General features: G+C 44.3%; 1 protein-coding gene across 5 annotated transcripts in view; it reads right to left on the reverse strand.

Annotated features, from left to right (window-relative positions):
- Positions 1 to 26,206, reverse strand: part of Hipk2 (homeodomain interacting protein kinase 2) — a 192,632-nt gene that overhangs the window by 119,711 nt on the left and 46,715 nt on the right. For all 5 annotated transcript variants that reach the window (XM_013074489.3, XM_004851271.4, XM_004851270.4 and 2 more), the window contains exon 2: positions 8,934 to 10,017. In XM_013074489.3, the coding sequence (XP_012929943.1) occupies positions 8,934 to 10,017 (1,084 nt within the window). The remainder of the gene's footprint in view (positions 1 to 8,933; positions 10,018 to 26,206) is intronic.

The raw sequence follows: 26,206 nt of genomic DNA on the forward strand, positions 1-26,206 counted from the left end.
AATCACTCTGAAATATCACATCTCAGCCTCTGCCCAGCAGCAAGGGCCACATGCCTGACAGCCCCCCAAAACCTTGATCCTCCACCTGGCTCTGGCTGTGAGTTTGCTGGGGTCCATCACCCTGTGTAAGCCTGTGTGTACTGGTAGCCAAGGGGGGCAGAGAGCAGTGGGGAGCTCCATGCTCACCTTGCACCTGCTTGGCAGGTGGGGCCAGGAGCCTGGCAAGGTAGGGGCAGGGCTCAAAAGGACAAGGAGAATATGCAAAGTGACTGGAGGGTGACACATGTTCTGCCATCTCAGTCTAATGAGAAATGAAAGCCAGGGTGGATTAGGGGAACCAGGAAGTGGAGTGCTTCCCTTCAGCAGCCGGGGCAGACCCTGCACAGCTGAGAGCACTCCTACTTGAAACCTCGGCACAATGTCTGAGAACACATCTTTGGAATTCAAAAAATTACTTGTGCAATGCATGAATGAGGATTATAGCTCTAGAGCCAGCTGTGGCTACAGGGAGAGTGAGGAGCTACTTAGCAGCGAGTGCCATATCTATTATAAATTATATAAAAGCCAGTGATACTATGTCGCCTCTGCTGAGCATCTGTTTTTTCATCCCCAACCAAATTCCAGATGCTCTCTCCCCCACATCAGCCACTCTTGGGCACTTTATCAACCCACATGACTTCTCCTATCCGGCTCACCTATGGTTTTTTTGTCTCCCCTGACACAACTAGGCCTCAGAGGTTTGACTAAGTCGTGTCGAAAAGATCCACAGCTTGAGGTTGGTTGTCATCGGTCAGTCCTGGTCTCTAATCTTCATGATGTATACAGGACACTCCTCATGAAATGCATCTCTAGAACCCGAGCCATCTAGAGTCACAGTTCTCAAAGGATGATGATGATAATATAATGATAAAGAAGGTAGGAAGGCACTTTGGAGGTGAGGGATATGTTTACAGCATGGATCGCTGCAGTTTCACAAGTATACACTTATCTACCAACTTGACAACTTGTAGATGTCGAATGTGAAAAGTTTTTGGTACCGGGATCGAACTCAGGAACTTGTGCTTGCGAGGCAGGCGCCAGGACCACTGAGCTAAATCCCTGGCCCCGAATGTGAAAAGTTTTTGTATGTCAGTTATACCTCAATCAAGTGGTTAAAAAAAAAGCAGCCAAGCATGGTGGCACACACCTCTAATCCCAGCACTCTGGGAGGCTGAGGCAGAAGGAACACAAGTTGAAGCCCATCCTGGGCAGCTGAGAACCTATCCCAAAATACAAAATGAGAAGGGCTGGGGATGTAGCTCATTATGAAGGCCCTGAGTTCAATCCCCAGTATGGGAAATATTGCTGAGGACCTTGTCTGCTGCCGTACCCTAGAGTGCCTGCTCACTCATCTGTCTTGGCACAGCTGAAGACTCCATGTATAAAAAGCACCTTGGGTGATTTTGGGGTGGGAGTGTCCCTGGAGACCACCTTGAAAATGATGGGCCTGCATTTTGAGCCTAAGAGTGGTTTCAGCTCTCCCATCTTCAAGTTCAGAGACATGTAGCTGGCAGCTCTGCAGCAAGGCAGAAAGCTGGGCCAAGTTTCCAGGGCTGATGCCACTCCTGCACTGGGCCCTGTCTCCAGGGACACTCCTGTAGGCTCACGGGATCAGAGGAGGTGTGTGCATGTCCTTGTGTGTTTGTGCATTATGTATCTCCCTCTACTCGGGGCACATGTCAGTACCTCTGTATGGAGGGATAGTGTCAGCTTCTCACTAGCACACCTGTCTACATGTTGTGCATGGGCATAAATTGTGTCTGTGTGTGGAGGGGGCTGCAGCAGCTGGGCAGAGATCTATTGAAACCATACAGAGCTTCCTATTTCAGATATTTCATACTTAATATTAGGTAATTACAAATACTAATTAACAATTACCAAAAGAAAAACTTAATTTCCAAGTATTTCACTGTACAGCTGAAGATCCCAGAGATGATTAAAGGAAATTTAAAAATAACCTACCAGCTTTGATAACTTACTGATCACTTCTCCACAGATAAGAAGCTGCAACCCTAAAAGCTTTCATGTAAGTACAACTGGGCAAATGAGATCATCATCAGTGGGTTGGATATTTTTCATTTACTATCTTTAAGTATGACTCAGCACCTCCTCCTGTTATTTCCGTGAGTAACAGAAGACAAATTAATTAGAAAAGTTAATGTCCATAATGTAACAACTCTTAGAGCTCTAATTTTTGATCAAACATACTTCTAATCAGTCATATTTTACAGGCTATGATCTGCACACGCACTGCCATTTTTTAAATGGTTTGTGGCTTCAGAAAGCTATGTCCCTCACTGAAGTGACATTCTTCCAGTCCTGAGAGTAGCATTTTGGAATATGCTTTGCTTTATGTTGAAGAAATCATGGAAGGTTCCCAGTGTGGCTAATGAGGCACAGGAGATAAAACTGCTCCCTGACCACAGCCTGATCACCAGATCTGGCTGATCACCTGGGAAGCACAGGTCCTGGTCACAGTGATCCATATGTCATAGGGTGGTGAGCTCAGGCTGACATTCTACTGATCATGACTGGTGGAACAGCTCACTGGGAGCACTAGAATAAGAGCTAAGGAGTCTCTTTTCTCCTTTCAGAGCCTATTACTTTGCAGAGGTGGTAAGATTTGAAACCAAATCCTGGAAGACAGAGCTGTAGAATTTGCCTTGGAGAAAGCAAAATCATGAAAGGGGAGAGGGAGGGAGGAACGGATGGGGAGGGGGGGCAGGCAGAGAGAGAGAGACAAACCAAGACACAAAGAGACAGACACAGAGAGAGTCACAGACACAGACACAGACAGACAGACAGGGACTAAGTCAATTCTGCAATTGAAGCACCAGGCACATTAAATGCACTAGAAGTCTCCACATCTAGACCTCAAGGGACAGAGGTGGATTCCCTTTACTCCTGAATAACTTCAATGGTCTCCTAGCATCTGGACCTCCCTTCAATCTGGTTTTGTTTGCTCATTTATTTTGCCCATCTGATTGATGATACCATCATTAACTTCACAGGATTACTCCTTTGTTCAAGCTCCCAACACTGACTAAAGCCAAGGCCTCAGCTCATGACTGACACTCTCAGCTGTCAGACCTCAGCACCTAGGCACTGCTTTCCAAAGGGACAGTCCTCCTGTGGGTTTCCTTCCTTTCTTCACCTTCCCTTCTTACTCCAATCTCCACGGCCCCAGATGATCCCCAGTACCCCATTTCCTTTAAGACCCACTTGAGTTCCCCTCACTACAGCTTAGCTCTGTAAATTGTTCCTATTCACCCATCTTGCAAAATCTCTCACTGACTCTGAACTTCTTGAACTGCTTTTGTGCACTACCATTTCCCTAAAATCTGTAAATAATAAGTTCACAATACATACATCCATTGAATGACTGGATACCTGGAATATCAAGGCTCCAGAATTAGATCCTAGGCAAATGGTTTGGTGTTTTCATTTCCTCGGAAACTGCAAATTCTTCAAGATTAGAGATCATTTGAAAAAAAAAAGATTAGAGATCATTCTTTACACTCACCCAATATCTAAAAATTCAATTGAATTAAAATTAATTTCCACCCTTACCCAAAACTACTGTAGAATCAACTTGAAGACAGTCTTGCACCCAAAAGAATCAGAAAAAAAAGGTTAACCACTTACCAGTCCAATTATTTAAATACAAGATGACCAAAAATTGCATACTTTTCATTAATTTTTATAAGAAATATAAAAACAATTTTATCAAATTTATTCAACATAAGAATTGACTGGCTGAAATGACCCCTGCCTCAGCAACGCTCAGGGTAAACTGTTAAGTGGTTAAATTATTTTGAAAATAATTTTTTATGTCCTAGTTTTTTTTTCCTCTTCTTTTATGATCTAATTTTATGCCCATTTTTGGGATCCTAATAATGGTCTTAAGTATCTCCAAAAAAAGCTGTACAAAAAATATTTTCAAAATTGTACAGTAGAAACAAAATTCTACACATTTTAACCACTGACTGTCCTTTGCCTGAATAGTGTAGTTTTTGTATTATCTGTGTTTAGTATTTGTTGTTTTTAGTTTGCTAGCCATGCTGAGAATGGAAATACCCCAGCACTCATTTTTGCTTGCTAAGAAAGAAAGAAAAAAAAAGGCAAGGCAAAGAAAAGAGAAACCTCAAAACCTAGCATCAGAATAGAATTAAATAAGGAAATGGCAAGGCGTCTAGGGTGAGGTAATACATGTGAGCAGGAAAGGAGACACCACTTAGGAAATCCCTCTCTCCCCCAGCAGCGTTTCTCAGAGTGGCTCTAAATCCACTAGTATGGCCCATCTCCAATCTCAATGGAGGGTAGAGACCTTGGGGAGCACAGGGGTCTCTCCTGGAGAAGGGTGCAGTAGCTCTGGGACAGGATTCTGGTAGAAATCTGTCTTAAGAAGCTCTCCAAGTGATGCGTATGTCCAACAAAGCTTAAGAACTAGTGCAGCTGACAGCTGACTATGTAACTGACCTTCAAGTTGAAGGTTAAATTGGAAGGAGATAGCCCTGCATCTGACATGAAAAAACTGAAAAACTGCCCTTGTTTCCTGGAAAACACAGGCTTGCCTTGTGGAGTATCAATATCAACAAGGCCTCAACCTTAGCCAAGCAAATGCCTAACAGCTGGGGGAAAGAAGTGGCTCCCAGGCCACCACCTCCTTTCCCAGGTCCCCCAGGGTGAGGACAGTCAGGGCCTCTATAGCGTACAGTTTCCTAGCCTGGTAGTTGAGTAGTGTCAACTCCATATAGTTTTTTTGTTTTGTTTTGTTTTGTTTTTTGGTACCAGGGATTGAACTCAGGTCCTTGAGCTTTCGAGGCAGGCGGCGAAACTACTGAGCTAAATCCCCAGCCCTACAGCACACAGTTTCCAAGCCACCAGGTGGGGATGATGGTGGATGATTCATTTAATATGATCTGAATTATAATAACAAAGGGCAATGTAAGTACTCATCCTTTTGAAAGTGAGATGTCCCCAGTGGCTAATGTGTCAGGCTCAGATATGAGGATCCCTGGGGGAAACAGGTCCTGCAGGGCAAAGGTCAATTTGACATCCCAGCCAGGAGGCCGCTGCTAACATGTGATGACATCTCTGTCCCAGGTAGCTCAAACATGCAGTCTATCAAGATGTCTCCCATTGTGTGTGGGCTGGGGATTTAGCTCAGTAGTTCTGGCACCTGCCTCGCAAGCGCAAGGTCCTGAGTTTGATCCCCGGTACCAAAAAAACAAATGTCCCTAACAGCTTCCTCCTTCTCAGACATGGGCTATAACAGTGGACAATCAAAGAGCTCCTCTTGCCTGTTCTTCCCCCAGTAAGAGCATAGCAATTGGGAAGATCAGCCTGATAAATATGGCCTGGAGTTAGCTGTCCCACATAGCTAGGGTGAGCCTTGACAAAGAGTTAAAGACTGTCCTCAAAAGCTCCCATCCATCTGTGAGGCAGCAGAACACCCCAGGGGTCAGACATGGCCTGGGGACAGATGGAGCACTGGGACCAATTTGGAAATGAAGCCTAATTCCAGGCAGAAAAGATGGGCTGCCTTTGACATTGCCTGTGCCCTTGACCTAAGGGCCAGTCACAGTGAGGCCATGAGGACTCAAAGGCCATGGTGCACATAAAGAGAAAGAGGTCATTCTGCCCAGAATTTTAGGCAGCAGTCAAAGCCCAAAGAAAGGGGATACAGTCACATCCAAAGGGTGGGCCTCTCAGAGGGGAATGGTATGCACCCAGATGTGAGTGTGCCCGTAATGGAGTGATGAGGCTTCATCACCCCCACCCCAGGAAGGTGCTTTGAAAAGTTTGATCTGACAAAGGGGGTGACATTAACAGTCCAGGAAGAAGATCCAGACCTGCCCCCTGCCCTCACAGCAGACTCCTATGCTCACACTTCTGTGACCAGATCCTGAAAGCCAAGTCCATGGCGGCAGGGGTGGGGGATAGAGGTATGTGTCACATGAACAGAAAACAGTGCGAACACAAAGTGCTTCAGAGTCCCCAATTCAGCTTCTTCCATTCATCCAGTCTGTGCTCCAAGGATGCATTTTCTGTTAAACACAGATTTTAAAGACTCTCTACAAGATGCCATGCTCAATTTTTAGCAAACTTTAATGAAGCCATTTTTGTTCATGAACTAGCAGTGCAGGTTAACTAAATAGTGAAATTCCAGGCAGCCCCTTACTTGGCTATGGTTCACACTAAATTCAGGCCAAGATCTGGGAAGAAATAACCTTTGGTGTGCTGAATTTGCAAACCTAAATATAAAGTGACAAGAGCAGCCTCCTGTTTGCTGTTGAGTGGAGAGCTAGTCCCAGCACTTGCCACCCCGTGGGCAGGCTGGTGACCCATGAGGGGCCACCACACAGAACTGCTTTCCAGGAAGGTCTGGGCACTCTCCTGGGAGAACCACCACGCATCCTTCTCCGTCATTCTCTCCTCTGGGCACAAGGAGGTATCCATAGTTTCTGGCTCCCCAGGCCCCACCTGAGTACCAGGTGCACCTTTTCCCTCCTTGCCCAGGGTCTGGCAACAGACTGCAAGGGTTACAGTGGAGGGCAAGAGAGCTGGCTACAGCTGGCAGTACATTGCTACCTCCTGAGCATGCAGAGGCTGTGGGGGCTCCTCTTAGCTTCTGAATCAGGAGAAAGACTCCCAAGCCCAGATTGAAGAGGCTAGTTAAGAGATGCTCTAATTCAGGAATGACCCTTTGAAGAGAATAGGAAGAAAGAAGACAGCCAGGCAGAGAAGCCTTGAGACCCAGCCAAGTCAAGACCCACATGACAGAGGCTGGGAGAAGGCAGAGATGGCAGGCAGGAGGAAGCTCGCAACAGCACTGTGGGCAGTGAGGCTGGCCCCAAAACAGCAAGCGGGGAAACGGGGTTGGGATCCCAGGAGCCGGTAACCAGTCAGCAGTGTCAACATGGCCCTACCATGCCTTCCAGCCCTTCTGCGGCCTTGGACGGGGAGTAGAGAAAGCACATCCACCTTTGGGGCAGGGGTAGAAGGTTTCAGGTGGCAACGAGTCATGGGACTCTGCTTTTATTGCTCCATGTCCCCTCTTAGAAGTGGATCAGCCCTAAAAGTCTTCTGTTTCTTGCCAACTTCCTTCTCCAAGGATGCAGCCCAACCTCAGGCACAGCCCATCACTGTTCCACAAGCCCAACCCTTACTTTCCATCTCCACCAGCTCCTCATTGCACCACTGCTCAAACTGGCCGCCATGCATTACAACTCAATGGTCCCACCCAGTTCACAGGTCAGGAAGAAGGTGCACAGGATGTAGGCAGGCAGCCCAGGTCATGTGGCTGAGGGATCAGGCCCAACTCCTGGCTGCCCTGACTCCAAGACTAGTGCTTTTATCCCATCCCACCAAAGCAGTGGCTCTCAACCTTGGCTGCACACTGGGGTCCCAAACAAAACTGGTCAAACAACACCTATGCTGGGCCCCACCCCAGAAGTATGGGTCCAGTTTATGGGGACTGGATCCTCAGTAGAAGTCCCCCAGGTGACTGTAATATGCAGCCACGGTGGAATGTGGTGTGCTGGGAAGTTCAGGATGGCAGGGCCTCGTTTACATCCCTGCACTAGGCACTGTGCCCAGACCAAGTTAGAGGTGAATGTCTGAAGGGATGAATTTTTCTGGTAAGGTTTCCCAATGGTTTGTGTGTTGGGAAGCGTGGTCCTCTGTGTGGCAATGGTGGGAGGTGGTGGACCTGGAAGAGGCAGGGCCTAGAGGGAGGTCACTGGCTGTATTTCCCTTGAAAGGGATTAACATAGGGCCAGGCATGGTGGCGCAGGCCTGTAATCCCAGGGACTTGGAGGCTGAGGGAGGATTACAAATTTGAGGCCAACCTGGGCAATTTAGTGAGATCTCATCTCAAAAAATAAAGGACTGGAAGTATAGTTCAGTGATAGGGCACTTGTGTAGCATGTGTGTAGCTCTGGGCTCAATCTCCAGTACTGGAAAACCAATCGACAAGTCAAAAAGGAAGGCGTTAAGGTATGGAGCCCTCACTTAATCCTCTTGAGAGTAAGTTGTTGCCAACACCTGAGCCTGAATCACTCTCTGGGTTCCTATCTGGCCATGTGACTTTGTTCCCATATACACTCCACCACCACTGTGGTCCCATCTGCCACAAGAACTGCACCAGAGTCAAGACTATGCTGGCACCGTGCCCTCAAACCTTCAGACCAGTGAGCTAGATAAACCTCATTTCTTATAAAGCTACCCAGCCTTGGGCATTTCATTAAGTAACAAAAGTGTATCTAACTTTTCCATCATCCAGATGCAAACTGAGCCCAGGCCCCAGAGCAGTCTCTCCGCTCCTCCAGGCTCTTACATAGGGATACAAAATCAGTCTTCTCAGAACATCGCCTTCAACCTGTTACCCTTTGCTGTTCAAATTTCCAAGGCTTGCTCCAAGTGGAGTGATACACATTTAATAACCCCCAAACCTGTCCCAACTAATTTTCAACCATCTCTCCCACTCCTCATGCATCCTGATCTGGCCAGGTAGCTATCCACCTTGCCTCTTGCAGGAGGCTTGCACATTGCTGCCACTGTGCCTTTGAATGGCACCCAATGTCCTCTCTCTCCAGCTGTCTGGATCCTCCTCATCCATGAGGACCCACCTCCTCTGTTGTGTTCTTCTCCCTGCTCCCAGCAATCCTTTCTAGCTCTAACACTGAGACAAAGAACCTTACTTGGCTCCACTGGTAGTTTCTCACTGTCATTTTGATATGCACATGTCCTAACTTGCCAGTACATTAGTGTCACGTGAGGATTGCACCCACTAGCACACCCTTTATCTCCCACCCAGTGACGACATTGAATTCTCTGAGTGCCTCTGAGCCTTCCTAGGCCCCTGGCTGTGCTGAGGCCAACACTCTTACCTGTAATACCGTGACTGCAAGTAGGTGGAGCACACGGCCTTGGACACGTGACTGGCCGAGCCGAAATCGATGACCTTTACTCTGTATGGTTGTCTGGATGGATCCACCAGCATGATATTCTCTGGTTTGAGGTCGGCATGGATAAGACCCAGGCTTTTGAGTTTCATCAGGGCTGTCGCTACCTGTTGGAGGACCGGGCGAATGTATTTGAGGGGTAAGGGGCTAAACTTGTTCTGCTTGAGAAAGTCATAGAGGTTCTGCTCCAACATCTCAAAGACCAAGCATGTGTGGTTCTTATGCTGGAAGCACTCATAGGCCCGAACAAAGTTGTAGTCATCGGCGCTCTCTGTGCTCAGCCGGGCCAAAATGCTCACTTCTATCTGACCCTGCCGGGCATATGAAGGATGGTTCTTCAGGATCTTGATGGCCACAATTTCATTGGTACCTCGTTTCCAGCACTTGACCACTTGCCCAAATGTCCCTCTGCCCAAGAACTCTAAAACCTCGTAGGTGTTGGTCATGGAGCACAGTACTTCATGCTGCACCAGTTGATAATCACCTTCACTGTTGGAGCCACTGTTTTTGGAGGTGGCAGTGGATGTAGTGGCAGTGGCTACAGTGGCCCCACTAGCATTATTTTGAATCATGGGTGGATGCTCTTCGATGATCTGCACGCTGCTCGTATTCTCAATCTCCTCACTCTTACGCTTGAGTCCACATTTTTGGTAGGTATCAAGGAGGCTCACAGTGCTTCGACGCATTAGGTTATGTGGTCCGCCGAGGACTTGCCCGGTGACAGAAGTGCTACTTGCTGATGTTACAACTATGTGCCCGGTGCTTCCTGGGAAGATGATGGTCTGCTCGTAAGGGAGGCTTGGGTTTGGGATCGGCAAGGAGGTGCTGACGGTTGTGGTGGCTGGCTGAGAAGGTGGGATGTTCTTGCTCTGGCTATACACTTTGCTGTGGGAGCCGTACCCAGTCATGTCCCAGTTGGAACTCGGCTCAACTTTCAGTTTCTTCACACTACAGAAGGCACTTGACTGAAGGGTGTGAGGGGAGAAAACTTGCACATGTGAGGCCATACCTATGAGAAAAAGAAAGGAAAAATATTTGATGCAGTCTTACCTGAATAACCTTGGCAGATTCATTTGGATTCTGATCAGTGGCTTGAGTCATATTTTCCTCCCAATTCAAAATGAGCTATCCCACCAGATGCACATTCTGGTCTTTGGGTTTGTGGAACCAAGTGGTTCTGGCATTCCAATCGCCACCAAGAGGAGGCGAGGACAGCCAGGTGTAGTCTCCATTCAGATATCAAATTAGGGTGTCAGGACTTTGTTCAACATGTATTTCTTACGAATATTATTTGTGGCAGAAACAGATCTTTCTTCTATTCCCAGACTAAATCAAGTGGCCCAGATTGATGTCATACACATAGCTCCTCCACATGGTCAGCTCAGCCTTGCCAACAGACCCTGAGAGCCACGTTCCCTGCAATGTGGAAACACCTTCCCATGCAGGTCCCATCATGGGGCCACTCATGATCTGCTGGGTTCTGAATGAGTCATCATTACGGCCTGGCCTCTTGGTTGTCTTAAATAGATTCTGCCAGGTTGAAAAGATTAACAGTCGGCTGATGTCTTCAACTAAAAAAGCCCAAAACCTATTAGCAGCCCTTTTTTGGGGAAGTAGCATAATTCGTGAATTTCATTCACTCACTTTTTCTACTAAATTCATGTATCAATAACCTTTGCTAGAAAGTACTAGGATTTCCTACCAACATGACGACCACAATTCAGGTAATTATAGAAATCTTTTAGACCATTATTCTGTAATAGTTGTATGATTTATAACTATGGTGATGCTAATCATAAATACAAAAAAATCATACAAAATGTCTTAAGGGAAAACAGCAAAGAGGAAGGTTAAGTAAGGTAAAAGTAAAAACAAATATTGCCCATCTTCTAAAGTGCAGTTGATAAACACATTACAGAAGTGTCTGCAGTTCTGTGAGCCCCAAGCACTACCCAGAATGGTTATTTAACATTTCCTCTTTAATCCAACCCTGGCCCACCCTTTCTCAGCAAGTGATACACCATCCGCTTTGTCCAGAAGCCCAGGGTCAGCCTGAATTTCCTCCTTTCTCTGCTTCTTCACTTCAAAATATTCCTACATCTACATCTATCCTCCTCCCTCTGGTCCTTCCCTCCAATCCCAGAGGAAGATGTGTTCTCCTTTCTAATCCTAAAAATCTCCCATCCTTGTAATTCCTCTTCTCCCATTTTCTCTGAACCCCTGCTTCCTCCGTTGTTCTCTTGTGGCTTGAAATTCAACTCTGCCCTGTTAACTGGATCCAGATCCTTGGGGGGTATGGAACAAAGGTTGGCCAAAGAAACCACAGACGCAATCTTTCGCTTCTGCCTTCATGCGCGTATGCACACACAGACTCCCACGGAAGGCAGAGGAGCACCAGCCATACTTCTCCCTCTGAACTCTTTCCTTCTTACCTATAAGCCAGTGATGTTTGCTCCCTTTTCTTCACTGCTCACTTCTTAAACCATCTCCCCCTCCCCCTTATTCATATACTTATGCCTGCATTCTTAAAGGTAAATGACTTCCTAATTGCCCAATCCAGTGGCCTTTTGTTAGCCCCTATTTTCCTTAGCTTCTCTGCAACATCTGATACTGCTGACCACAACTTCCTTCTTGATGCTCTTATCTGGCAAGTGTGAATCTATAACCTCCTCCTCCCAGTGTCCCACAGCACACTATGCTTGGGTGGCTCCTCTTCCTCTTCCCTTCTTTCAAGTCCTGGCATTTCCAGTGTTCTGACTGTTCTCTCAAGTCATCCATTTGAACAGTTTAAACTGTCATCTTTTTACAGCCAACTCCCACATGTTTATCTCAGGCCAAGCTCCCCTCCTATGTTCCAGTGATAAATTTCTGCTTCCCGCTACAACATTAAAGATGATATTCCAAACCTGAACTCCATAAACTTTTCCTACAAACCAAATTGCATCCTCCATCCTAACATCTGAATTTCCAGTCATAAAATATCCTTCTAGTTATTTAGTTTCCAATTGGATTTATGTTTGATGATTCTTTACCTCCACAGGTATACACAGAAGGTACTAAGTCTCAATTTCTCCTTCCTTCAAAATGTCTCTTGCATTCAATTTTTTATTTCTCTTGCTACCACTTTTGCAGGCTGAAACATTTATCACTCTCCAATCACAGCAATGATGCAAATACAAACATCTGGTCTACCTGAGCACTCCTCCCTTTAACATGCCTATACTTGGCCACAGACTTATCCTCCTAAAACATCTCTGAAATTTCAATCCTCTACCTAAACTTTCAATGACTCTTTAGTCCGGCTAATCTATACAGCATCAATACTTCACCTGCTTCTTCCTACTCCTTTTTCTGTTCAGCTCAACCTCCCCCTAATTCTATGACAACACTGAAAATGGTTATTCTCTATTCATCAGTATCATTTAAAAATCCAAATTGCTCTAGGTGTTGTACACACTATAGAAATGATTGACTCCTTGCTTTTCAGTCACTTATCCACAGAAGAGGTCAAGCAAAATATGCATTTCCTTCATGGTTTGGTCCCTTGCTTATCCTTCATGCCTCAATCCTCAAGTACTTGGTGGAGGAAGGGTGGGCATCACAGGCAGCAAAAGCAGAAAACTTTGCTGATTGTACATGAAGGCAGTGAGGTGCTATACCCAATTTTCACTGTTTCAAAAAGTTCCTGGTGGAAAGGCCAGGGCAAAGAAGTGGAATTTTACAGAGGGGAAGAGGGTTATGACTTAGTTGTTATTGGGATGACAGCCAAGGGTCATAAAATTGTGGAACTCATCACTGGCTGCCTCTGGTGACAGACACCCGAGATCAGAGAGCAGACTTGCATGGCCAGGACTGCCCTTCACCCTTTGCCATGCTGGGACTGCTGTGGCTACTGCAGAAGTCAACAGCCACTATTCTAAGAACCAGACATGATGCCAATGCAGCCTTTTACCTTGTTCTGCAGGGTCACTTTGCTCTGGGCAGCAGAATGCCTGACAAGACAGAGCTAAAGAAAATCTTTAATGGTAATAATGTCTCGAATCCCAGATATACCTTTGTAAAGAATAAAATATCTCTAGTGGTTGTAGAGCTTACACAATCAAACTTATTTCCAAACATGTCTCCTTTAAAGTATTTTTCTGGAACAAATCTTCTTGATTAGTTTAGCTCTCAGTGAGTAGAGCCCACAACCTTTGCTGCTCTATTTATTCAGATCCCTAAAGTGATAGATGGGGTGGGATGGGGTGAGGGTGGGAGGAACATGAGACCTTTTTGTTTTCCATGGTAAAGGAGAGCTAAATGTTTCCTCTAATTTCTTTGTTGATTGCTGTATGCTTCAAGGCCCACTCACCTCTTTATCAGGTTTTTTTTTTTTTTTTGGTACTGGGGATCGAATTTGGGACCTTGCACTTGTGAGGCAGGCGCTGGAACCACTGAGCTAAATCCCTGGCCCTGTCAGTTTTCTTCTTAGAAATTGCAGGGGCTTAATGGACATTTTCAGTTTGATCCTATGGCAATTTTTTTTTTCTTTGTCCTAGGGATTGAACCCAGGCCCTTGAGCCTGTTAGGCAAGTGCTGAGCTATATCCTCAGCCCCTTGTTATTTTTCACTGTCTTTTTTTTTTTTTTTTTGGTACCAGGGATCGAACTCGGGACTTTGTGCTTGGAAGGCAGGTGACTGAACCACTGAGCTAAATCCCTGGCCCTTAACCCTTTGTTATTTTTATTTTGAGATTGGGTCTCATTAAATTGCCCAGAATGACCTTGAACTTGTGATCCTCCTGCCTCAGCCTCCCAAAAACTGGGATTACAAGCTTGTGCCATCACACCTGGCTCAATTGCATTTTACTTCATCTCTGTCTTTCCCGTTGGGTTCTTAGAAGAGAAGATGGATTCAGCTCCGCCTTGGTGGGAAGCTGGGGAGCCCACTGTGACACTGCTGTGATGGCAGGTTTTGAGCCCTTGGGTAGTGGTATGAGGGACAAAGAAAATCTGGGTCAGATAAATCTACAACAATCATACTTGTCCCCTAGAAGGGTGACCCAACTCAGACATGTCCATAAGTCTTGGTGGTTTCCCAAGGTAAAAACCTGATGATACAGCCATGTTTCTACACACTGTACAAGTGTACCAAGTCATCCTAATGTAGCTAGAACCAACCTTCTTCTACCAAGGAGTGTTCCTATTACCATCCCACTTTGTCTCCTCAACAGGCCCAAATCACCAACTCTGAATACCACATAGATACAGAGGCCTGCCATGCCTTTTAATGTTACAGAGACAAGTTTATATGGATGCCAAAGAATGACCAGTAAAAAAAGCATTTAAGGGGTAGGGGATTTAGCTCAGTGGTTTCACTGCCTGCTGTGCAAGTGCAAGGACCCGAGTTCGATCCCTGGTACCAAAAAAAAAAAAAGCATTTAAAAACAAATTTATTACAAATTAAGACAACTAATGTCATACAACTGTACATAATAAATTCCTCATGAAATTTCGAAGGAAAAGTAGCACCTATAAAACTGACATTAAAATATAACCTACAATTATACAATTTTTAAAGTGTTACTCTATTTGTAAAAAGTCACTCCTGCTGGGCCTGGTGGCACATGCCTATAATCCCAGCACTTGAGAGGCTGAGGCAGGAGGCCAGCCCAGGCTACCTAGGAAGATGAAGGCCAGTTTGAACTACATAAGTGAGACCTTGCCTAAAAAAAGTCTTCCCTTATTGCTGCAGAGACAACAGAGGGTAAGGCTAACTCACACTCCAAATAAATCCAGGTTTCCCAGGCTTAGAATACATTACGATAGCCTGTGCATTTAGGCAATGAGGCTCTGATCTTTCTTTGGGCTACTTTATTAAAATGCTCATTTTGCATTAAAAAATGTACTTAGGTTGGCATTTTAAAATACTATTTTCAAAACATTTGCCTTGTAGATGCCATGTATGTCCATAAAATGCTATAACACCTGACTGCATCCTCTACTCTTCAGCAGTCTCCAAAAACATGTAGAAGTTCCTGAGCACTGAGCACACACCAGCCCAGGGGACAGGTGTCTCCTGGATGGTGAGCACACAGAAGACTGCCTGGACAGCCCTGGTTCCCAGGCTCTGCCACCCAATTAACACTAGCACTCACGCACTTTTGTTCTCACAGGGGCCGAGCTGAGAGCTAAGGTCAAGTGAGGGGTACAGGCTCCTAGGACAGGGAGCAGACCCTCAAGTGCAAACCTAGAGACCTCTACGTTCCTTCTTGTGTCTCCAGGTCTTAATGGTTGAATGAGAAATTCATTTTTCCAGGATTATAGATAATTTTTCCTCCCAATAAAAAGAATACCTAAATATCTTCATGATCTTGAAGTTTTAACTCACATGATTTCTAAAAGATGACATTTGCTAAAGGATTAGCATATTCAGTGTATTTTTCCTTATTTGCTTAGTCTCTTCATTGCTTGATATTTCACAATTAGGTGAGCTGAAAAGTTGCTTCACATCTGAGTACATTTCCTTTTTATTTCACCACCCTCAAATTATCTACTGGAAGATGAGACTCTGGCAAAACCACAGGGATGAGGTTCAACTATGATTAAAAAAGGAAAAAGAATATTCAATTTCATCAAATACTAGCAAAACTCAAGAGAAGGAATTATATGTAAAAATAGCCACCATTTTTCTCAGTATTTAAAGTTTAATTTGGTTTGGCAGATGGGAAATAGATTACCACTCAGAATCCAGTTACATTATTAAGGAAAATGGAATCTTGAACACCTTATTTTAAGAGGTACTAACTTCTTCACTTCTTAAAATCTTTTGGACACATACTTTGGCTGAATAATGAGTATTTGATGGAAGCTACAGATCTTTTTTTCCCAACCTTCATTTATTCAAGAAGTCAAAGGAAGGATTAATTCTCAATGCTGTATCTGTCTTCTATATCATATTTTGCACATAAGATATTACAGAATATAATATGTCAAAGACATGGATGTTGCAAATATATATATCTAAATGGATTTTTTTTTTTGAGACAGTCTCACTAAGTAGTTCAGACTGGCCTTGAACTCACTATGTAGTCCAGGCTATGTCCACTGTGTAGTCAAACTTGCATCAATCCTCCTACCTCAGCCTCCTAAGTGCTGGAATGACAAGTATGCACCACTGTGGCAGGCTTGAGTGGAACATTTTTAATACTTAGAAAAGGGTTAATTTTTATAATCCTTGACAACACTGTATAACATGAGAATTGAAAAGTACTGGAAAAAATGCCTTCATTGACATACATATTATTGTTTATGAATAATATTCATAAAATGTTATTAATTATCTTGCTTATTATCAATTTTATATTTCACAAGTAGTGTGAAGATAATTTCAGGTTACAATGTTTATAAATTATGCATTTCCAAAACAAGTATACTAAATAGCAATGGGAGTTTTATAAAGTTTTCAATCAAAGTGTTTACCCACTAGCTGTGTAATGTTAAATATATAGTATAATTCCACCACAGCATAGTTTAGGATCAAGCACAAGCTCTACAGAATTCTTTTGTCAATAATGACAATAACAATAGGACTGATTGCATGCAGCACTGGGCATTTGAAGAAAATAGGGGGAAAAAAACGCTGAAATAAAATCAATCATCAAATTTGCATTGAAAGTTCTCTCTATAAAAAAGCCCGGTGTTGGAAACAAAGACATGTAAGTCATCACCACTGATTGGAAGGATCCTAAAATCTCACAATATTAACAAGTTCAATGCCAATTAAAAAGGACAACTGCTAACTGTAGGTGACATAAGCAACTTAACAAGTAAACATGAGAGTTGCGAAGCAGGACTCACTATAGATCCAGCTATAGTTCTGCAGCTGAGCTGAGATGTGAGCTACAATCAGAAAGATGGTGGGCTGGGGGTTTAGCTCAGTGGCACTGCGCCTGCCTTGCAAGCACAAGGTCCTGAGTTTGATCCCCAGTACTGCAAAAAAAAACCAAAAAACAAAAAAAAAAAAAACAAAGAAAAGAAAAGCAAAGCAAAGAAAGATGGGAGATCTTTTGAAAGGCAGAAGGTTGGGATCTGAATGCTACTAATAGGCAATAATATAAGCACATCAGTCTCACTAGGTAACAACCAGTACTGTGGCTGCAGCCCTTGGGAAGCTTCCTCATTGGCCTGAGAGAGCTGAGGCATTGTATTAACAGATTAAAAAATGTTAAGACAATATGTAACCATTAGTATACACTGGACACCTACTGCCTACTTAGCCAGAATTTCACCTTTTGATAACTCTCATCTTTTAGAAGTGATTCTAAACAGATGAGCTGGTGTAACACCCCATGAAAGCCACTCATTTGCTGGGTATGGCGGTGCATGGTTGCAATCCCAGCACTCAGGAGGCTGAGGCAGGAGAATCGCCATGAGTTTGAGGCCAGCATGGGTTACACAGCAAGTTCAAGATCAGCTTGAACTACACAGCTAGACCCTGTCTCAAACAAGTAAACAAACAAACACCACTCACTTTCTCCTTTGGCTTTCCTTTGTACTACTGTCATCTCACAGTATAATTAGCAGCAAGTTACAGGAAGACTATCATGAGTACTTTTGCTTTAAGGCCAGATTCCGGGTGCTTACTTTCCACAACTTTAGGATAAGGTACATTTTCTCTATTTTACAGATGAGAAAGTAATGCTGAGGAGATGACAAAATTAGTCCAACATCACTTTGCTACTAGCAGGGTTGGGTTTTGAACTATTATCTGCCTGACTCCTAAACCCATGCTGCTAACCAAGCTTCTTCCCTCTTCAGTTCTCAGACAATAAGAACCAAACAATGAGGCAGGTACGTACAGTAGGAGCCAACAGGAAGATGAAAGCAGGTAACAGGGAGAAGTCAGAGCTAAACTATGGGACATGTCTGACTGTACATCATCTTGTAAGACAGTGGATGCCCACGACAGTGATCCTAAGTCACCAAGCATTTATGTCTCCTCTGGTCAGGACAACACCTGAGAAACAGAACCATTACAAACCATTAAAATAAATTCACCTCTTTAGAGAGGTGACCATCACTTATTAATGTACAGTGGCACAGTGGACAGAACACTGGTCATGAATAAGAAGGCACGAGCTAAGGGACCTTTGGGAGTCACGTGGCCAGGGAAGGCTGTCCCAGTAGTCCAGAGATGAGGCCAGGAGGGCATGGACTAAGGAGGTACCTGAGAACACAGACAGGAAGCAGGAGAAATACAGGACTGTGGAGAGAAGAACTGACAGAGGGGATGTGAGGGCAAAGAGGGGAATTGAATATGTTTGGGGCCCAAAAGGACTGGGGTTCCCTGGGTGGCAACAGGGAAGGAAAGAAAGAAGTGGTATCAAAGAGTCATTTACCTTGGGAGGAGGGGAGGATGGAATCAGTTTTCAACAAGTAGAATGACAAGCCCTGAGAGGATATCTAAGTTGAAATGTTTAGGATTGGACTCCTACTAAAAACTCTGAGGCAAAAAATTGCTTGATTTACTCAAGTTACAGAGTCAGGAGCTGCTAGTCTTTTGACAATTAGCATCTAGTGGCTCTGTGCTGGGCTGACACTAGAATGAAAAATCACTGTAAGAAGGGAATGGAAATCAATAGGATGGGCTAAGCCTGAACAGGCCTAATGAGTAGGGGAGGAGGGCAAGGTGACCCTGAACTTGTTCATGGATAAGGCCAAAGATGCAGGGATATGGCAAAGAATGTTGCTAAATGAAGATCAGCAGGAGAGAATGAGAGCATGCAAAGGGATAAAGGTTTCGATGAAAGATTCACGTGCCAAAGAGCCTAGGAGGTGGAAGCAGAGTCTACCTGAGAGCTCTGCCCAGGATAGTTTTCACTTCAGGTGTTAGTAACAACAAAGAGGAAATGTTCTGTATGTACTAAGAAAGAAACTGGGTCAGATGAATGGGTGAGAGGTCGTGGCTGGAGATGTCGACCTGAGGGCTGCCATCAACACCTCAATGAAAATGGAATTTGTGTGAGGAAAGCTGTTTCCCAGGAGAAATGGTGTAGAAAGTAGAGCAGATGGCAAATAAAGTAATCCTTGGGGGCACAGATTCTGTCAGACAGTGCAAGGAGGCCAGTATGAGTCACTAGTCATGGGGAAAAGTCAAGGATAAAGCAATAATAAGCACAATTAAAGGACTGATCCAGGAGAACAAAATACAGGAGTGGCCAGGCCTGGCTGAGGATAAACCAACAGCCCTCTTTCCCCACAGGGATCAGGAGTGGAGAAAGGGGAAAGAGTCAGACAAACCACCTCATGTCTCTTGCTTTTCCAAGAAACAGAATTCTCTTAAAAACTTTAGCCCTTCATGTCACCTGTCTTCAATCTGTAAATCCTACCAGAAGCTGTGTTTGTCTGAGAAAACATCTTTTTCCTACCATCTGCAAATTCCCCATGCATCTATCCACCTACTGGTTCTCTTTCTGAGAGCTGTCAACCTTGCCCACAACTCTGAACCTCTCCCTTGTCTCCTATGACTCTCTCCCATTGCCTTGGACTAAGCCATATAATGCCACGGCTGAGTCACCCTTTCCTTGCAACAGGTGAGGACATTGTAGTTTATACCTGATTATTATCCCCATGGTATCAAGTGTTCACAAGCAATCTGAAAATTCCCAACCCAATCTGATGTGGAGGAAGTAAAAAAAGACCACTAGTAAGACATACATGCTTTTCCGTTTTCTCCAAGAAATAGATGGAAATCAGTGGAAGAAAAAGATGTATAAAAATAATTCAAAGAATCCTTTTTAAAAACAAGAGTTGCGTTGATTAACAATCTTTTTTTTTTTTTTTTTAAAGCAGCTTCTACACATAGATGTATTAGCTTGCTAGTACTGCGTAAAAAGGTTCTACACACTGGGTGGCTTCAACAAGATTCTGTTGCCTCCCAGTGTCGACTCACGATGGAGGCGGTGGCAAAGCTGGTTCCTTCTGAGGGTGGTGAGGGAAGGATCTGTGTCATGCTTCCTCTCTTGGCTGCTAGATACCCGTCTTCTCCCTGTCTTTCCTACTGTCTTTCTTATGTATCTGTCTTCAAATTTCCTTTTTAATAAGGACACAAGCCAGGGCCCACCCTAGTATGCTCAATTTAACTTGACTACCTCTCTAGAGACCTATCTCCAAATAGTCATATTCTGAGGAATTGGGAGCCAGGAATTCAGAATACAAATTTTGGGAGGACACAATATAACCAGGTTTAAGGAACCAAAAAATACTTTAATGAAGTGTAATTTTCTCAGGATTAAAAAGTCATGGTATTTCAAAAGAACTCCCTTTGTTTTTCCCTCCTTGGAGGTAAGGCAGTTTTGAGCTTTCCTTATATCTTGCTTTAAAGAATCTATGAGTATCTATCAGTCATAGATTACATGTGAAACAAGTAAAAGCAATGTATTTGTGTTAAATTAAGTTCTGCATGAGTTTCCAATGGACAAGGAAGTACAGGAAGGTATCATATATGAGGAGCAACTGTAGCCTTTGGGTGTCAGAGAATTGGGAGTGATATACTGATAACACCAACCTAAGGTTTACAGCTCTGATTCTCAGCATGTCAAACACTTCTAAAGTAACCTGCATAAGATATAATAAGATAGCTTAGCCATGGCTGGGAATGGAGCAGGTAAGGGCTTAGAAGGGTCCCACTTTGGTTCTGCTTTGGGGTTAGCAAGTCTCCACTGGCCATTTCATAGATGCCTTCTAATTCTCACCTTTTTCTTAATGTTCAAAGTTTACAGAGATTGTTATATTTTTCAGCCCTGCATTTTCTTTCCAACTAAGGATCTCAAGATAACCTTTCAATCAAATCTGATGGGAGAAAAGGTTAACATCCACAAACTGTAAAAACAAAATCACCTACATTTCTGGTTTCAACCTAGATGAATTCTATTTAAATACAGACGTTTTCCCCCCAAAGATCTGGAAGGCTATTCACTTCGTCCCTGAAATGTTCTATATATAGATGGTTAAAGTTGCAGCAGTATGAGTTTTCAGGTGCTAGTATCAGAGACCTTTACAAAGCATACTCCCTGCTCCTATAGCTTCTCCCTGTCCTTGACACTTGAACCTCCCCACCCACTGCTGGTTCATAGTCCTTACTGACCACCCAAGAAAGTGAACAGACCAGATTTGCAGGAGGCTGGGGATGTGGCTGGCAATGTAAGATGAGCCGTGGATGACTTTTTCTACACTTCAGAAATGCCTTATAAGGTACACAACAAGACTCAAAATCTGGTAGGCTATTTCCTACCTTAAGAGTCTGGTGTCACATTGGTAATGTACAATGGTGCGTTTTACTTAGGTGACCTTTGTTCATTCTATGCCGGCCCCACTGCTGCATTGCCTTTTTGTGCTGCCCAGAAAAGTCTGACGCACTTAGACTCAGAGCTGGAAGCCAGTCTAGTCCTTCTCATTCTGGTGTTCTTACTACTCAGGCACTGGGAATTCCTTTGTGCCAGAAATGCTCCTCAAGTCTGTCACTCTTTGTTATTCTAGTACTCTATTAACTCTGTGTACATTTTATCACTATGTATCCCCCCAAAAGCTATGTTGAACTCCTAACCCCTGTACCTTGTACCTTCAACCATGACCTTACTTGGGAGGAGGGTCTTTGTAGATGTAATTGGGCTAAGATGAAGTCATGAGGTGGGCCCTAGTCCAACAGGCAAAGAGGAGAGACAGACATACAGGGCAACCACCACAGGGTGCAGAGGCAGACACTGCAAAGGTACAGCTGCAGTCCCAGGAGGCCAGGGTTACCGGGACTCAGATTTGAGAAGAGTAAGGAAGGGCTCTACCCAGGCTCAGAGGGCACTGGCCTGCCCATACCTTGGTTGCAGCCTTTTAGACTCCAGAATGGGAGAGAGTAAGTCGGTCATAAGAAGTTTGTGGGCCCTGAGAAACTAATACTGCATACTCTGTGATACAATTCAGGGTGTATTTCTTTGGGAAACATGGTTGTACCAAAGCACAAAGTCATATGACCAAATGGCAGGCTGCTCTCCTGACCTCACAGTTGGCACTGTGGCTTCCAGGTCGGAAAGCTGCAGCGGTGCCCACAGCTTTGCTCCCTTGATTCAGCTCCCTTCTGGGCAGGGTGCTGAGCAATCTATCTGTTGTACATCATGATTGCGGTGTTGCCTCAGCATATTTCCAAGGAAGGCTCAGGGAACTCCACTCTGTCCTCACTAGCAACAGCAGGAGCCCAGGGTCAGAGGCAGCACCCTCACTTCCAGATTCAGCTTCGTCCACAGGACCAGCACCTGGGCCCTACTCTCAGCACCACACTCGCTTCTCCACTTGCCATTGTGTTTGTCACGTTGTCTCTGAACATCTCTAGTAGGCTGTCACTGAACTGCAGAGAACTTTGTGAATGGGGTCACCCAGGCACAGTGACGTCCATGATGCAGACCGCATAGAATCTGCTTCCCTAGGTTCCCCCCACCATGGAATCAGTCAACCTCCTCCGCAAGTGCAATCATCTCTGCTTCTTCCTGCTTTACGTGGTGACTGAGTTAACAAAGCTCTGCCTTACAGCTCCTCTTCCCTGGAGAGCTCAGTCATTCCCCTTAGCAGCCTCTAACTGGCATCTGACTAGACAATTAGGGGTCGCTCTGGGAAAGTAAAGGAAGTGCCACCTCCATGCTGTGACACAGAAGGCAGGCAGAGAAATGCAAAAAGGAGCAAGCGGGGTGGGGGTGGGGGGTGTGAGGAGGGGCAGGCAGGGATACCAGAGAGGAAAAGACAGAAGATGAGAGAAGTGAGAAAGCAGAAGGCTAGACAAGCAGTACTGGGAACACATACAGATTTATAAAGAAAAATTGTCACCTGCTTTGGAAAATACCAATACAAATGCTCAATAAAAACACAACGTGCCATTATTTACAATATTTAAATGGGTATTTGTGGGTATGAAAATCAGCCAATACAGGGTCCCCTGGCAGTGTTACCAACAGTCCATTCTCAGCGGTGCAAATCAAATGGGTTCTTAGGTCTGCTGCAAGGACATTTTTAAACTGTGAGTCACAGTCACTAAACCTGTCCTACTATTACCCAACTGCTCCACAGGGCTGAGCTGCTTAGCCCACGTTGGTGGGTGGAGGTGCCTGCTTCAAATTACCAAGCCTGTTTGTGCCACAATTTCTCATCTAGAACTAGAGATAGTAACAGTACATCCTAGAGGCCTTGTGAGAATTAAATGAGTGTATATATTTTACATGTTTATATAAACAAATCCATATACTTTTTCTTTTGTTTTGAGACAAGGTCTTGCTATGTAGCCCAAGCTAGCCTCAAATGCACAGCAATGCTCCTGCCTCAGCCTCCTGAACGCTGGAAATACGGGTGTGTGCCACGCTTGGCTCACTCTTTCTTTCACTCTCTCTTTTTTTTCCTTTTTTCTTGTTCTGGGGATTGAACCTAGGCCCTTCACACTAAGTTACATCCTGAGCTCTTTTTAAATTTTGAGACAGGATCTCAGTCACTAAGTTGCCCAGGCTTGGCTCCAACTTGTGACCCTCCTGCCTCAACCTTCCAGCATGCTAAGATTACCATGCCTGGCATCACATGTACACTATTTATAAACAACTGGGCACAGTGCTTGGCACAGTGAACCCTAAATAAATGTTTAATGAAAATGAAGCAAAGGTGGCCAGCAGGTCACCATGCCATCTAACATAGAACATGGCCAACACACTGCTGCAATGGGAGTGGGGCTTGCATTGCTGAGCCCTGTGCCTGGTGCACATGAGGCTTGCAGTGTGTGGTGTCTGAAGGAATTGACGGATGGTGGAAGCAGAAAAGCCACCCAGAGGGACAAGTGCTCTGGCTCCTGTATGTTCCAAGGCTCCTCCTTGAAGACTGGAGGATCACCTGGAGACTCTGTAAAGGACAATGGGGAACCTCTGGAGCTGCAGGAGCCTCAGGGCCAGAGTCTATATTTTACCTACTTTACCTTTAAAACATGTGTTTCTTTTCCACAGGACATTTTAATCAAAAGCATTACCTTAGATCATAACTGAGATCCAGGTTCTATGTACAATATATGTTTACTGTGAATCTGTATCTATCATACAAGCTCAATTTAAGTGGACAGTTAATCAGGAAAAAGTCACTCCTAATATATGTTATTTAATTTTCATAAATTATATGTTAACATGTCTACTAAAAACATAAAAATAGAAAATTTTATAGGCTAAGAAAATACTTTGATTTTTTTGTTGTTTTGGTTTCTGTTTTCTTTGGGGGGTTGAGACAGAGTCTTGAACTTGCTGTGATCCTCCTGCCTCAGCCTCCCGAGTGCTGGAATTATAGGCTTGGGTCACTATGCGTGACTGAGCCCTCTCTTCTAAAACCTCTGCTGTAACTCAGGTAGCCTAGCCCTGTAACTTAGGCTTAGCCACATGATAAGCCTTGGCCAAGAAAGAGCGAGTGGGACAAGCTTTTAGAGCCAGTCTGCTGTTCACCAACCTGGTCTTGTTTTCCTTGCTGCGGAGACCAGCCCTGATCCAGTGTGAGTGCTCCTTGGCCTAAGAGTTAAATGAGGGGCACAGAAGCAGAGGCTCTGACTGACCTAAGATAGAGCATGAATGTGAAACTGATCTTTATTGCTTTAAGCCCAAGTTGTAGGTCTTATTTGTTGCTGTGGTATAACTAAGTCCACCCTAACCAGGGCTATAATTTTCCTTAATGCTGCCATCCTTAATGAGTTTGAATTAATGATGTTTAATGTAATCATATTGTTATGCACAGCATGCAAATGTTCTTTAAGGACAACTTTAAATTTTCTTAATAGTTCAATCCCTTTGTCCATATTTTAGTGTCATTTCTGTGAAATGCAAATGTTTTACAGGATCAATATGTCAAGCAATGAGACAGCTCTGATCTCACTATTAGTGACTTCAAGTGTGCATACACTAATAGGCACCTAGTGATTTTCCTGAACCAGTGGCTTGGTTTGGAAACTTTGAGACAAATTGCTTCCTGTTGACTGAAATGGGAAGATGGCCTTCAAACCGAGCACAGGAGTTTGGCACTGCTGAACACAGGTCCTAGTGCTCTCATGGGAAAATCAGCTTCTGCCCTGTGCTGGTGTTTTTATGGGAGGAACAGACTTTTCACACCTAGCTCTAGTAGCATTCCTCAACTCTGTGATGCAATGACTGTGCTTTTGGTAAAGAATATTCAGGTTCTGACATCACGACAACTGCGTGTGTTACTCATGGTAGCTCACAAGCCTGGCAAGCACGTTCTGTACCCTCTTTATCACTGAAGTCAGCAATGGGTTTAAAAATAGCACTACTTACACACCCAGGGTACCACTGATTCATTAATGGCAAAACAAACACTATTTTGGGACTCCTAACTTTCATGGGGGTTTAGATTGAGATTACTAGACTGGAGACACTGAGTTTTCCATTTCCCTGGAGGGGGCACTGTGTTATATTAGTTTATAAACAGAGATCTGCAGATCTCAACAGAAGGACACTTCAAAAACTGCAAAAGTAGGATTCAAGATTTCATCTGATTTCCAATTCCAAAATGACCAACCTAAAATGTGACTAAGGAGAACATCCATGAACTTGGAACTACAGTATGTGGAGCATACCAAAACAAAAGAGGATGTTACTGGCCGGGGATTTAGCTCAGTGGTTTCGCCGCCTGCTGCTCAAGCGCGAGGACCCAAGTTCAATCCCCGGTACAAAAAAAAGAGGATGTTACAAAAATAATTGACCGTGGTCTTAGTAAAGTTTATAAATTAAAGTCTATGATTTCTCACTGTTAAGAGGGTAAGACAGTATTTGATTTTATGTGTCTCTTTCAAGTTCTTTACAGAGAAATATCCTCAGAGCAGAGAATATTTTCACCATTTATAGATTTGCTTAAATTCTGTGTTCAATAATCAAACTTCTGGTACCTTATGGGGTTCAATAATCAAACTTCTGGTTCCTTAAAGGCTTTCTGGCCGGGGACGTAGCTCAGCGGTGCCGCACCTGCCTGGCAAGCGCAAGGTCCTGAGTTTGATCCCCGGTAGCAGGAAAAAAAAAAGACTTTCTGACCAAGTAAGAAATGTGCATGAATTATATGGATGTCCAGCCTTGCTGGATGCTAGGAATATTTCTCTCTTGAAGTGATTCAGACTGAACAATCAGCCTTTTATAACATTAGTTAGTATGA

This window comes from Heterocephalus glaber, unplaced genomic scaffold (assembly GCF_053883595.1).
Source record: "Heterocephalus glaber isolate CG9 unplaced genomic scaffold, H.glaber_assembly_v1.0 deba00000621, whole genome shotgun sequence".
Taxonomy (NCBI): domain Eukaryota; kingdom Metazoa; phylum Chordata; class Mammalia; order Rodentia; family Bathyergidae; genus Heterocephalus; species Heterocephalus glaber.